Raw genomic sequence first — 14,676 nt, 5'->3', positions numbered from 1 at the left:
TGAACATAACAGCTTTCACTCTACAGCATAGTCTACAGTTGGAAATTAGGTTGGTATAACTGCATCACTCAGGGGTGTAAAAAAATCCATACCCCTGAACACCTCAGTTAAACCGCCTCTCAGGGAGGTGGAATACCTATGCTGATGGGAGAATCCCTCTTGTCGGCAGAGGTAGTGTCTTCTCTAAAGAGCAGCACACCACTGTAGTGTTGTATGTGTAGACAAGCCCTTGCTCCTTTACCACAGCTGCAATATGTTTTAAGTGGGGTGGTTTTTTTTGTTTTGGTTTGGTTTAACTAAAACAAAAATATACTCTGTGATACAATTTTATCATTAGAAGTTTAGAATGCTTGATCTATAAAATAACAAATGTTTGACAGGATAACATAAATAACTGCTTTATAATGTCATCCTCGTTTTAATATAAAGCAGTATTATCGCACTGAAAAAACAAGGAATTGATAGAAGTGGCAAAAGAAGAAGCCAGTGTACATCTTCAAAGAGTGTTGCATTGTTTGTGTTTTGTAAATAAAGAGGAAAAGGCCAGTGCTCATATTTTGTAGCCAAGGGTGGGAGTCAGAAGAGTAAATAAAACAAATCTACTTAGCTTTATGGCTCTCACTAGCTCAGTTTATACATGGCCTAATCCTGTTCTCCCTGATGTCAACAGGAGGTTTTTCATTTACTTCAATTGAAGCATGATCAGCCTAACATGAGTCAATGCAGAAGATTTGGATGATTGTGGCACAGGGAACACTGAGAGTTCCTCTTCTGCACCTTCTCTTCCTACAGCATTTGTGGAAGCAGCGGAAGAAATAGTACAGGCACTAGCCTTTCCCTGGCTATCCCAGGACCCCACATCACTTTCCTGACTTCTTACCCGTCTGTACATATATAATATTTAATGGTGATTTACAGCATCACTTAATCAAAACACTGGTTTATTGTGTTTCTGAGGCAGTTTTTTCTGTGTTAAAATGCCATACCAAACAATCTTACTATATGCCAGTAGCAGATCTTATGAAAATGGCATGTCTATAGCCCACCAAAAAAGAATCATCAATTCAGCACAACTGCCAACACCTACCCTTACTCCTGGCATGACCAGCTACCTCGAATAGTGCTTGAGAATTTCAGACTTAGCTCTGCTGCAAAGGAGCCTCTTTCAAATAGGGAAAGATATGAATGAAGGAGAATAGGAAGAAATAACCAACATGCTTACCAGGCCACCACAGAGGCTGAAGACAGCCGTATGTGTCTCCTGTGCATTGACATGCCCCCGGTAGAAGCAGTGGCGCAAGTCAGAGGAGGGCTGCTCCTGTGCGGACCCCACATGCATCACTTTATAATGAGCAGCAATGAATCCTGCATCAGTGCTCAAGTTCAGTTGGAAGAGCTGCCCATAAGCATTGAGCTGGTAATGTGTCCTGAAAGCAGCAGGCTCCCCGGGTGCCTCCAAGCTCCTTTTCCTCCTCCTGAAGTGATGTGTGTGAGGGAAAACTTCTCCAAATTCATTCACTCGGGTAGGTGTGACTATCTCGTAGGAAGAGAGTTGCTTCACTAAGGTCTCTGCAACAGAAAGAAAGAGACTCATCCTTACCAAATAGTGTGGAAATGAGCCATACTTTTATCCAAAATTTGCCCACTACCCAGTACAGTGTAGTCTAGCATGCAGCTGCCTTACTTGAGGAGACATGGGTCAGGAAGGAGACTTTGGGTCTCCAAAGGAATTCCTCCTGTGTCTCTTCTCCAAACACTCATACATGTTGTGTCTCCACTCCAAACACTCATACATACTGCAAGTACCAGCTCCCACAGTGGTACACACAACCCGCCCCCCACACAGCCCTCAACACCCCCACACACTGTGTGCACCACCAACATGCTTAGCAGGAGACTGAAGACTGCCCTACATGCCTCCTTTCCATTGACATGGCCATGGTAAAAGCAGAGGCACAAGTCAGAGCCATTCACATACAGTATATGTGGGGGGTATACACCACACTCAGCCTGCCTCCCCATCCCTACTCACATACCCTATGCCACACAGTCCCTATTCACCCACCCCGCCAACCTAAGCACCACAGCCTCCCCACAGATGCACCCCACTGACATAAGGCACTACACATTCACTCCCACTGTTTTGCACCACTCTCACACACACACCTAACTCCAGTTACACACACACCGCACAAACACACACGAATATGCACTCCACACGCATCGCCCCCCCCCCACAAGCACCGGGACCCTGGCACGTGCTGAACACCACACACCCCAGACCCCTCCCTCCTTCCCCCCACTTACAAACGGGGGCTGAAATCTGCCCCCCCCCCGACAAGCGCTGGGATGGTGCCGCTGATGTCAGGGGGAGCCGGGATTTCACCCCCGTTTGTAAGTAGGGGGAAGGAGGGAGCGGGTCTGTGGGTTTGTGTTCAGCACGTGCCAGGGCCCGGTGCTTGGCTGGGGGCGATGCGTGTGAGTGTGGCGTGCATGTCCGTGTGTGTTTGTGCGGGGTGTGTAACTGGAGTTGGGGGGTGGGGGGTGAGAGTGGTACAAACCGGAGTGGGAGTGAATGTGTAGTACCGTATGGCAGCATCTGCGGGGAGGCGGCGGTGCCTAGATTTCCCTCCGCGTGGGCGCGCCCCCCACCCGGGCTCCGCGTTCCTCGAAAGCACCGCGCTCGGTGTCACCTCCAGCTGCCCGGGGAAGCCCCGCCGCCCGGGGCCGAGCCCAGCCTCCTTTGTTGCCGCCTGTTTACCTTGTGAGGGGCGCAACCGGACTTCCCAGGACCCGGTGACGAGAAGGGAGAGCGGGCACAGCAGCCCCGCTAGCCACTTCGCAACCCGCATGGCTCACGCCGGGGGCGCCCCCCGCCGCTGCTCCCTCCAGCAGCAGCGCCCGCTTCAGCAGCCGCCGCCGCCACCGGGCTGGGCCGACCCCGCACGGCTCGGCTCTTTCATATTCCTGGCGCCCACCCTTGTCCCCTGCGTTGTCTCTTCCTTTCCCGGCTTCCCCGCTACTCCTTCAGCAGGCTGCCCGCTCCGCAGCCCCCGCCCGGCTCCCCACGCCTGAACTCTGCCATTCGCTCTCCGCGCCGGGGTGGGCGAGGGCGGTTCCTCCCCTCCTCCCGCAGCCTGTGGGGAAGCGAGGAGCAGCATGCCAGCTTCACTCAGTCCGTGGCCATCCCAGGACCCCCGATCAAAGGGACTGCCCGCCCCCTTGGGGCAGGGACCTGGCCAATGAGTGGAGCCGGCTCACTGCAGCCACTCCATCTCTCTCTCTCTCACACACACACACACACACGCTTTCTGATACAACCAGGCATCTCTCTCTCTCTCACACACACACACACTTGCTTTCTGACACAACCAGGCATCGCAAAGTGTAATGAGTAATAATAATCACTCCCAACTACAGAAATCTACACATAAGAGTTAATCTCAACGTGCTTCCATGCCCTCGCCAACCAAATACACAATCCTCACCCAAAACTTTCTGTGACTCTAGGGGTAAGCCTGGAAATATTTGTCAATAAGAAATGTACTTAGAGCTCATTGTCCTCGTCTACAAAACACAAACGCTTGAAAAGCCTGGAAGTTCAACGTTTATGCTCAAAGAAAACGAGCTCCATTAAGCATGGAAATACATAGAAATGGTCACCTAAAAACCTTAATTCTGCCCACTTCCCACACTGCCCTTCTACCCATTGCACATTAAGTGTAAAATGGAGCCATTTTGGTTAAGGATTTTGTTTAAAGGGGGGGCCTAATAAGGATTTTAAGAAGTTTGTAGCCTGTGGCTGTAAATATCATGGACTTGGTTTTCTGTCGCCTTTAGGTTGCTGTTTGGGAGCACTTGTCATAAAAATCTTTAACCAACTATTCAGGAAAGCACTAGATCAATCACATAATGATTATGGTCCAAATTACTAGCTTTATGGAAACGTTTTTAAGGAGGTATTTGAAGGATAGTAATCTGGCAATAAGAAGAAGTGTAGTATTGCCAACCTCAAGAAATCAAAAATTGTGAATTGGACCCCCTCAAGAGATCATAAATCAGACACCCTAAAACATGAAGTTTTTTTAAAAGATCATACTGGGGGGAGGGGTTGGTGTCTTGATTTTTTTTACCACCCCTGCCTGCCTGCCTGCCTGCGCGCGTGTGAGAGAGAGAGAATTAGTGTTGCCCACGATCCCAAATTTAGTGGCCAAGGTAATTCTGGCCCCCACTGCAATAGTTCTCATCCCCACTTCTGCTCCCCAATTATGTTTGCTCCGAACCTCCAAATCAATACTGCCTCAGCCCCACATCACTTTAGCCCCCATCCCCCATCAGTTCTACTCCTACACAGCCCCCCAACCCTCCAACATTTCATCCCCTCCACCCTTACCCTTGCTTTTCCTGGGGTTCTTCACACCCTCCCTCTTCCAGGCTTGGAAGAGGAAAGTTGTAGCAGGGTCCCCTCTTCCCTTCCAGGTTAGGGGGGTATAGCTCCATGGGATTTTCACTCACACACACCCACTCCTTCCCAAGTTTGGTGTTGCAGGGGGAAGGAGTAGAGGAACCATATCAACTGCTCACAGGAGGGAGTAGAAGGAGGGAGCAGGAGCTGTTCTGAGCTGCTGAGCTATTTCTGCTCCCTCCTGTGAGAACAACGTCAGGTAGCTGGGGGGAGAGGCAGGAGGGAGCTCTTCCTATAGCAGCTCTGGTTTCTCTGCCCCAGAGGACCGACCAGGAGGCAGGCAGCAAATCAAAGGGGTCTTCCTCCCGCCAAAGCAGGCCTCAAATGCATTAGAGAGCTAGAGCTGCTCGCTCATGGCCAGACTCAGCTCCAGCCAAGCCAAAATCCCTTCACTCACTCACTCACTCTAAATAAATAAATAAATAAATGGTAGCATTAGCAATACTGAGCAGAATGTCCACAGGCAGCCTGGAGCTAGTATACATCCACCACCACCACCACACAAACTTGCTGCCAGAATGGCTCCTTTAGGCTATAGGTAGTTGGGTTTAAATTGGAGCAACTTCAGGACTGCTCTAACTTATGTTGGGGATTGGTCCTGCTTTGAGCAGGGGGTTGGACTAGATGACTTCCTGAGGTCCCGTCCAACCCCTGGTTTGGGGCCAAACCAGCCACTGGTCAGCCCCAGAATCAGGGAATCAGAAAAGTGGCATAAAATTACCTTTGTCCGTACTGCAGGTCTTGTGCTGAGCTCAGCTTGGCCAGACACAAGAATCACTTTCTTTAAATCCACATTGTTTCCTTAGTTGTCAGTGAAGCTGAAGAAACCTAAAGTACTTGGCTTGGTCTTGTTTATGTCTATGATGTGTAAGGGTGATCCTCTTCCACTCTGCAACCTTGCATGTACACTACCTATTTTTCACTGAAATCTTTAAGATGTTTGTATCTCCACAGTGTCTATATATCCATGCTATGTGGTGCAGTAAAATAACACTTTTACAGTTGAAAACCTGTATACATTGAGCAGCTTTTCCTGAATGATTATATTGAATTTGCTCAATTTGGGGGGTAAAAGTCTCTCTTGAATGACTGGGTATGGTCTTCAAGAAAGTGGGTATAGTTCACTGTAATTTGTAAAGAGTGGTATTTTTCAGTTTAAATGCTGTAACGGTGATCTATCCACAAGCATTCAGTGGTACAGCTGGATAAGTGCTCAGTATTTAGAGTAATTGATGCAATTAAGCAATAGTGGATGGTAGCTCCTGGTATTTATTTCTTCTAAAGACATTCTGATACAGGGGCAGAGTAAGATTGTTTAGGATGGTGACCTTAACTGTGCATTTTGTTACTTTCTAATGGTTCTGTCTATTGTAACCTTGGCTTTCAGTATCCAGCTTTTGTACCCTCAACTCCAGTTTGACAATTTTTGCCTGGGATTTTTCTTAGAGATTAAAAAATATTTAACCATTGCTTGGTGACAGGAGGCCCCTGGAGCTTGTGAGCATATAGTACACCTTCCCTATCCCATTTCTAAGCAGCACAGACACACAAAAATATGAAGGTCAATTACAATTATTACGGACTACGTCCTTTGTGGAAAATAAGTTTTTAATGTAGCATTTGAAAAGAGGGTAATTTGGCAGCAAGGAGAGGAACACTGTTACAAGTGTACGAACAGCATGCAAGAAGGAATAGGGATGAGAGCTGGAGAAAAGGAGGGAGGGTGAGAAAGAGAAACTATTTACCAGCAACCCTTTTCTGTGTTCTCTTTATCAATTCTCAGGAGCAAGGAGCAAGTCACTCCCTAACCTTCTCTTTAAAAAACTAAATATATTGAACTCCTTGTTTCGCTCACTATAAGGCATGTTTCCTAATCCTTTTATCATTCTCTTGGCTCTTCTATGAATCATCTCCAATTTTTCAACATCCTTCTTGAATTATGGACCCCAGAAATAGATACAGTATCCCAGCACTAGTTGTACCAGTACCAAATACAGAGGTACTGTACCAAATACAGTACCAATATAAGTAATATACACTTGCATCCGAAGAAGTGGGTATTCACCCACGAAAGCTCATGCTGCAAAACGTCTGTTAGTCTATAAGGTGCCACAGGATTCTTTGCTGCTAGTACAAATATAACCTCTCTACTCCTACTCAGTATTCCCTTATTTATAGATCCAATGATCATATAGCACTTGTAACCACAGAAGCATTGTGGCAATTCACTTGGAGATCTAACAGAACATTAGAGTGGCACTTCAGCATTACAGAATCAAATGGTGGAGGATGAGACAGTGATTAACATTGCTCAGAGCAATTGCACTTGCACACAATGATGGTGTGGATGCCTATGCATTGTTGCAACTGCTTCTTTGTGTAGATGCATGCTGCGTTGGGGTTGCAGTGGTGCCAGCACCACTGAAATGCTCCAGTGGAGACAAGGCTACAGAGATTAATGAAAAGATATTCCCATTTTGTCAATAAAGAACAAGATCAAATGTGATTAACAAAGTGTGCTTATGGAAGGTGAAAAAAATCACGCAGCTGAAGAGTCATAAAATCAAAAGCGAAACTCAGTTTTGATTTTCTATACCAGGGTGGCCAAACTTATTGACCCTCCGAGCCACATCTGATAATCTTCTGAAGTTGAGAGCTGGGGTATCTCTGCTGGAGTTCGGGGCTTCTGCCCTGTAGGAAGCACTTGCCAGAGCTTGGGGCTTCTGCTCTGCTCCTGCTGAAGCCCTGAGCCCCAGCAGGCGTGCCTGGTGGGACTGAAGCCCTGAGACCCCACTCCTCACTGGGCAGAAGTCCCTACCCCAACACTCTGGTGCAAGACAGAGGTTCTGAGTTCCTCCCCTCAAGTCTGGTAGGTGGAGAATGGAGGGGCTTGGGAGAGGGGCTCTGTGAGCCGCACTTTAACTGTAAAAGAGCCACATGTGACTCGCAAGCCACATTTTGGCCACCTCTATTCTGTACGTTGTTTATCAATATCTGAGTTAAGGCTCTCTGTGTTTCAGTTCATAAAGTGCACTCATCACTTCTTGCTATGCTGTCTAAGGGCTAGATTTGCACAAGCTTTATTCACACTGATGAGCTCTTGCAACAATGCATAAGCATTCACTCCACCTTGCACTTGCTCTGGGCAAGGCTAATGAATCTGATTCCAGGTTTTGAGTACGCTCCGCAGAGTGGGAGTGGGAGTGAGTTTTCACCATTACTGCTGCTATTTGTCTGGCAATATTTTTCTATCCATTTACACTGCACTGGCTATATGAACAAAATGGGAAAAGAGAGAAACTTACTTTTTTTTTCTAAAAATGAAAGCTTAGCATTTACTCAATATTGCAGAAAGCAGCAAGAACTGCAAAGCTCTTAAAATCACAGGCTCTGCCATTTTTCCATGCCAGCAGTTTCTCCCATCCCTGATGTTAAGGCAACATTTGTTTAGGGTTTTTGGGATGATTAGGCTCTCTCTGTTTTATAAGACTCCCCCTCATGTAAACTATCATACCAGTAGCCTTAGTCAAGTCAAGCACGGAGACTATACAATGATGTCATACATTGGACAGTATATTGTTAACCTCTGATAAAATCTTAGCAGATGCCCTCTGATAATGCTCTTAAGTGATGCTTCACTAGCTTATGATTTTCAAATATATGGGCCAAGCTGCAAAGTCCCAACCCCTTTACGTTCCCAGGGTGACTCCACCCTCCTCGAGGACAAAGCGGCCATTAAACAATGCTGGAAGGAGCACTCTGAGAGCCTACTAAACTGTGAATCCATGGTCTCTGAAGACACCATCAAGTCTATGCCGCAATGCCCGGCAATGTAACATCTTGCTGATCCCTCATCTTCTGAGGAAGTCCAGCATGTCATCACCCAGACAAAAAATCATAAGGCACCAGGCCCAGACAGCACCCCAGCTGAGGTTTGTAAAGTTGGCGGAACAATGCTCCTGCACAAACTTTGCCAAAATCTGGACTTGTGAAGAAATCCCACCTGACTTTAAGAATGTCAACATTGTTACAATATTCAAGAAAGGGACAAATCTTTGTGCGGGAACTACAGAGGTATTGCTCTCCTCTCCATTGCAGGGAAGATCCTTGCCCGAGTCCTACTAAACCACCTTCTCCCCCTTGCCGAGGAAGTCCTCCCCAAATCACAGAATGACTTCAGGCCATCCCGAGGCACAACTTACATGATCTTCGTGGCACGACAGATTCAAGAGAAATGCAGAGAGCAACACCAGGAACTGTTCATGGTATTCATTGATCTAAACAAGGCCTTTGACTCTATCAAGCATGATGCCCTATGGATAGTGCTGTGTAGGTTTGACTGTCCACAGAAATTCATTTCCATCATCAGACTACTCCATGATGGGATGACTGCAAGCATTCTGTGCTATGGCTCAGAGACTGAACCATTCACCATTCACACCAGCGTCAAGCAGGGATGTTTCATTGCTTCAACACTCTTCTCCATTTACCTTGCTGTGATTTTGATTCTCATTTGCCACCGCCTTCCTGATGGAATTGGGATAGTATCGTCTGAATGGCAAGCTCCTCAATGACGTCTGCCAAGAGGGTTCATTGTTGAGTTTGTAAGTGGCTGAGGAACCCAATTCGTGCCCCGCAGATTTTCTCACAGAAGTGATAGGTGTAATTTTGGAGGAGACTTAGTTGTTGGCTGGACTGTTGTGCCCTTTCTTTCCTCCTTTCCTTCTTTCGACGTCTCCAAACAAAATCTAAGATCACAAGAATTGGCAACATTGACTTTCAGTATGCAGATGACTGCATCATTCTTGCACACACAGAGGCCAACCCTAAATCTTTTTGCAGATGCCTATCACGGCCTAGGTCTTTCTCTCAACATCAGAAAAACCAAGGTACTCTAACAGCCTTCACCTGCACAAACTATTTGTCGTACTCCACAAATCACCATCAGCGGAGAACCCCTGGAAAATGTGGACCATTTTCCATACCTTGGCAGCCACCTCTCCCAAACAGCCAGCATTGACACAGACATTGAATACAGGATCCACTGTGCCAGCACATTTTTTGGAAGACTACTCAAACGAGTCTTCAGTGATAGGGATCTGCAAACAGGCACCAAGATCTTGGTTTACAAGGCAGTTGTCATCCCCACCCTTCTCGATGGGTGTGAGACCTGAGTAACTACAGACGACATCTCAACCAGCTGGAGTGGTTCCAGCAGTGCTGCTTCAAGAGGATTCTCAGGATCAGCTGGAAAGACCAATGCACTAACATCAGCGTTCTCTCTGCAACCAACAAAAGCAGTATAGAAGTGCAGGTCATGAAATACCAACTCCGCTGGGCTGGTCACTGTGTATGTATGCCTGACACTCACCTCCCAAAGCAAGTACTCTTCTCTCAGTTAAGTCAGGGAAGAAGGGCTTGTGGAGGACAGCAGTTTCAAAGATGTACTGAAAGTGCACCTTAAAAAGGAAGGCATCAACCCAACAATCTCGGAGGACTTGGCGCGGAACAGAACACAGTGGCGCCACATGATACATCAAGCCAGAGCTCACTTTGAAGAGAACAGACGTACTGATGAGACAGAGAGGCAACAAAGGAGGAAAGAAAGGGCACAACAGTCCAGCCAACAACTAAGTCTCCTCCAAAATTACACCTGTCACTTCTGTGAGAAAATCTGCGGGGCACGAATTGGGTTCCTCAGCCACTTACAAACTCAACAATGAACCCGAAGAATAGATTTTCAAAAATGATTTCTTCCAAAAATGAAATAAGGGACTAGGTCTCAGTGAAAATTATGTCCATGCCAACTTTCACATTTCAAACATTTGCCATTTTTGCTGTAGCCCAGTTCAAAACAAGCATAGTCAGATTTTTGTTTTGTCTTGTTTTACAGTACAAAATGTATATTGTTCCAGCAATTCAGCTTCAGAAGAAACCAAGCCTGGAAAATTTCAGCTCAGAATGTGAACGTTTCAGAAATTATGATCATGTTAAAATGGAGTTAAGGAAACTGTTCTATAATCTTAACTTTTTCAGTGTGGACTATATCTTAATAAAAATATTCTTATGGACCACCTTGCCCCCCAGTCATGATGGCAAACACCACTTCCCCTCCTATTTGTGGGCAGCTATTGCAATTACTTACATGAAAATTTAATGTTTGGCAAGTATTTAATATTTTTAGCTTCCTTTAACACAGTTTAGCAATTAGAAACATGAAGCGAATACTACTATGTGACCAGCCAGCAACATGCAGACAACCTGTCAATGGTCCAGTGAGCTCTGCAATAAAGTGCTCTACAGGGCAATATCTATAGTTGTGAGAAAAAATGAGGAGCTAAAAATACCACTGATGTTGCAAACCAGGGTGACAGGTAATATAGAGGAATTATCAACAGTCGTGGAAAACAATGTGAGTTTTGTAAGGAATACGAGCAATTCAGCTTTCAACATAGTGAGTTTGAGTTGTCAGTGAACATCTAGAAAAGTGTTGGAGGGACAGAGCTGTGAAGGAAAACAGAAGAAGAAAGACTGGGGATGAAGAGATTTGGGAGTAGTCAGCATAAAGGTGATAGATGAAGCCCATGATGTAAAGTGGAACAAGAGGAAGGAATCAGAAAGAGAATCCTAATTGAAACCAAAGAGAACAGAATAGAGGAGGAAAAGGAGTCAGCATTACAGCTACTAAAGAAACAGAGAGATAGGAACTGAACCAGGAGAACCCGGGGGCATATTTACACTTCGAGCTGGGGGTGTGATTCACAGCTCAAAGAGACATATCCGTGCTAGCTCTGATATAGTTAGTGCTAAAAACAGTGTAGTGGCATGAGAAGTAAGAGGAGCTAGCTGCCCCAAGTACATACCTAGTGTCTCACATGGCCCCCCTGCTGCTTGCACTGCCGTAGCTACACTCACTTTTAGCACCCTGGCTTGATCAGAGCTAGTGAAGGTAAATCTCCTCAAACTGGGAATTACACTCCCAGTTCAAAGTGCAGCTGTACCATGAGTCATGAAATCTGAGAAAAGGAAGATGAAGGAGTGAGGAATAGTTGAAATAATATATTTTTAACAATTTTAGACTTTCAGGGCCATATTCTCAGATAGTGTAAATTGGTGTCAATCCAATGAAGTCAATGGAGCAATGCTGATTTACACCTGAGAATCTGGCCCTCGGTGAAGTAATGCTGTCTGATTTCATGAAGTGTGCATTGATATTATTTCTTGCTAGTAAAATGCTGCCTTTAAAAAAAAAGTTCCTACAGTAGTGGAATGAGTCCATGTATTTACATTGTTTATTCTTTTCACTCATCTCTTCTAGTGGAAATGTTAGGAATGAAATATGTATGCCAATTACTTTGCAAGTTTGTAAAGTACAAGGCTATTCTGTGCCTATTGAAACTTTCTACTTTCCCTGCAGTTTCACTAAAGTTGCATGGATTTCTGGGACAACTTGAATTGTAATGCTATGGTGAATATTTAAATATTTGCACATACTTTTAAAGTCATACAGTAAATAAGGCTTATTAGTTAAAAGAATAGAATTTGTAAAAGTAAACATGTTACGCAGTTAATAATACAATTTCTTTCTCAGCTACAGTACAACATTTAAAATGTAGTAATTCAACTGCATGCAGATTATTTGTGTACTAGAGTCCTGTATATGGGAATCAGGAGTTAGGGGGGTTTGTCCCAGCAGTGCCAAAGATTGGCTGCTAAATATCATATCCTCTCTGTGTTTTCCTTTCTGTAAAATTGAGGTAATACTCACACAACTTTGTAAAGAGGTTTTTTTGCTGAAAAGGACTATTTATGTGCATAGTAGTAGTAGTAGTAGTATAAAAAGGCAGTGGCTTAGAAAGAGATAGAATTGGAGTTTAAGCAAATCAATTTATTAACAAAAATAAGATTGATGTACACATTTAATTAGAAGAATCTGGATCTATGCAATACATATTGCAGTAAAATGGATGAGTATTGCTTCTGCTCTTCATCACAATTCCTTGACACTTTGCTGTTCTTTGGAAAACAACTTAAATCCATAAATCATATCTTTGTTTGTTAAGACTCCTTTTTATGTTTACATTTTATTTTTCTCTTCATGATATTAAACCCATTGTACAGTTCTATTCAGCCTGGGGTAACTTTCCTTATTTGTCAAATCACTGACTGCATGTCCATATTGAAAAGTCCTATCAAATTTAATTGGGATGAAACGAATAGAGTTCTATAGAAACCTGCAGGGTTTTTTGAACCATCCTATTGAAATCTATAGTTGGGATATAATTTTTTATCTGATTTTGTGGGATGGATTTTGTAGAAAACCTCTAGGAAAGTCATTGTTTTCTATGGTTTCATGCCTATTCAATTCTATAGGATTTTTTCATAAGGATGATTTATCATGTATAAATTTAATCCCATCATGTTTATTCTTCCCTTAAATACAACATAACTAAAGCAACTCACAAATTTCCTTTACGCAATCTCTGTCTCCCTTGATTGTTAAAGCAAGCCCATCATTGTAGCTGAAATTAGTAATTGCTTGTCAGATCAGCAATTTCAAAATCTGAAATACTAACCAGTTGGTAGGGGAATAGTGTTATATAAAAGAATTCTAATGTATGCTACATATTCAGAGCTACGGATCTAAATGACTTCAAATATATTTAAATAATATATTACTATATAGGCAAAAACAAACACTTGAATGTCATTATACGTTCCATGAAGAAGCAAAGTGAAGTAAATCCCAGTTACAAGGTATTATGTGCAGTACTATGCAGTCACTATGTAAGTAATAAGGCTAAATTTCACAGGATCAAAAATTGGCACAAGACTTCTATGTTCATTCTGCCAAACCTGAAACAGCAATCCAGGGTATGAGCTTCACCCTTTTTTGGAGCTCCATCAGCACACTGCAGCTGTTGTATCAGCCACTGGGAATTTCAGCTACAAAAAAAGAGACTGAAATATAAGTCACTGCAAACTAAGAAGGGAAGAGATAGGAAGCAAAAAGCTCTAGCATAAGGACTGCCAGTGACTTCATGCAAATCATTATGTAAAAATAAGACTTACTACATTGTAGTCAAAAGGCCTACACATTCGCTCTGCTGAAAAAAAATACAGATTTTTTTTTTACACTTATGAGTACACTGCAGCTGTTACTTTGGCCAGAGAGAAAATATTCTTCGCAGATAAAGAGACACAGGGCCAACTTCATCCCTAGCATAACTCCATTGAAGTCAGTGTAGTTTATGCCCAAGATAAATTTGGCCCACATAGTTTTCTCCTAGCTACATAACTTTTTTCATAGTATAACCCAGGGCAGTCCTATAGACTTACTTCATTAAAGAAATATCAGTTTAACAGTAAAACACACAAATAATAATAATAATAATAGTGATTAAATCTAAGCATAAAATTCAGAAATTTCAGGGTGTCAAGCTGTCTAGAACTCATCTGACTGTATATACATAAGAGCACCCAATATTCTGAGAACTTTGGGATATTGAGCCAGGCTAGGTATTATTTTAGAAAACTAATAATTTGGACTATGTGATGTGATAATGTAATTTTAAGAGAATTATTGAAGACACCTGGAAGAGTCAAACTGCATACAGTAGTGTGTGTGTGTGTGAGAGAGAGAGAGAGAGAGATGGGGCAGCACAGCAAAGCATGCAAGAAATATCTACAGAAAAGTCTGTCAGTTGTCAGAATGAATGTCACTGAGTCAGCCATTGTGCCAAGAGAGTGACCTGCTTTAAGCATACAGTTCTTAACCTTTCTATGTCTCTGTCAATTTTTTCCCGCAGTTAGAAGATTCATCCCAATACAAATATTAGGCTTAATACAGAGACAAAGCCTGGATTAGGGGCTCAACAGAATCAACACAGTAAAGAAGTAGATATAGAAAACTACATTCATTCACAACACCAGAGCTGTACATGCTCACTAGAATGAGTTAAACTATGGTTGGAGTAACTTTGAATTTCTTTGCCTTGGTAAGTTTCTCTTTAATAGATCTTGTTATTTTGATATGGTTTTTCATGTTGTTTTTCATCTTGTAATTTCATGTTGTTTTATGTTTCATGTTTAATTTATTTAATTCAGGGTAGTTTACCAAAATTAGGTAAATCAGGGTTAGTTTCCTTACCTGTAATTTTATCTGGTCTGAGTAGTAATCCACTGCTCAGTTAGGCTTGGGACTGCTGAAT

General features: G+C 43.6%; 1 protein-coding gene across 1 annotated transcript in view; it reads right to left on the bottom strand.

Moving 5' to 3' along the window:
- ADAMTS20 (ADAM metallopeptidase with thrombospondin type 1 motif 20) overlaps window positions 1-3,176 on the bottom strand; it is a 165,366-nt gene extending 162,190 nt beyond the window's left edge. The window contains exons 1-2 of the mRNA XM_039511994.1: window positions 2,762-3,176; window positions 1,223-1,569 (exon numbers count right to left, since the gene is read on the bottom strand). Of these exons, the coding sequence (XP_039367928.1) occupies window positions 1,223-1,569; window positions 2,762-2,852 (438 nt within the window). The 5' untranslated portion in view covers window positions 2,853-3,176. The remainder of the gene's footprint in view (window positions 1-1,222; window positions 1,570-2,761) is intronic.
- Window positions 3,177-14,676: the final 11,500 nt, after the last annotated feature.

The sequence above is a fragment of the Mauremys reevesii genome, linkage group 1, assembly GCF_016161935.1.
Source record: "Mauremys reevesii isolate NIE-2019 linkage group 1, ASM1616193v1, whole genome shotgun sequence".
NCBI lineage: Eukaryota > Metazoa > Chordata > Testudines > Geoemydidae > Mauremys > Mauremys reevesii.
The sequence above is the reverse complement of the archived record's forward strand: the minus strand, read 5'-3'. Positions and strand labels throughout refer to the sequence as shown.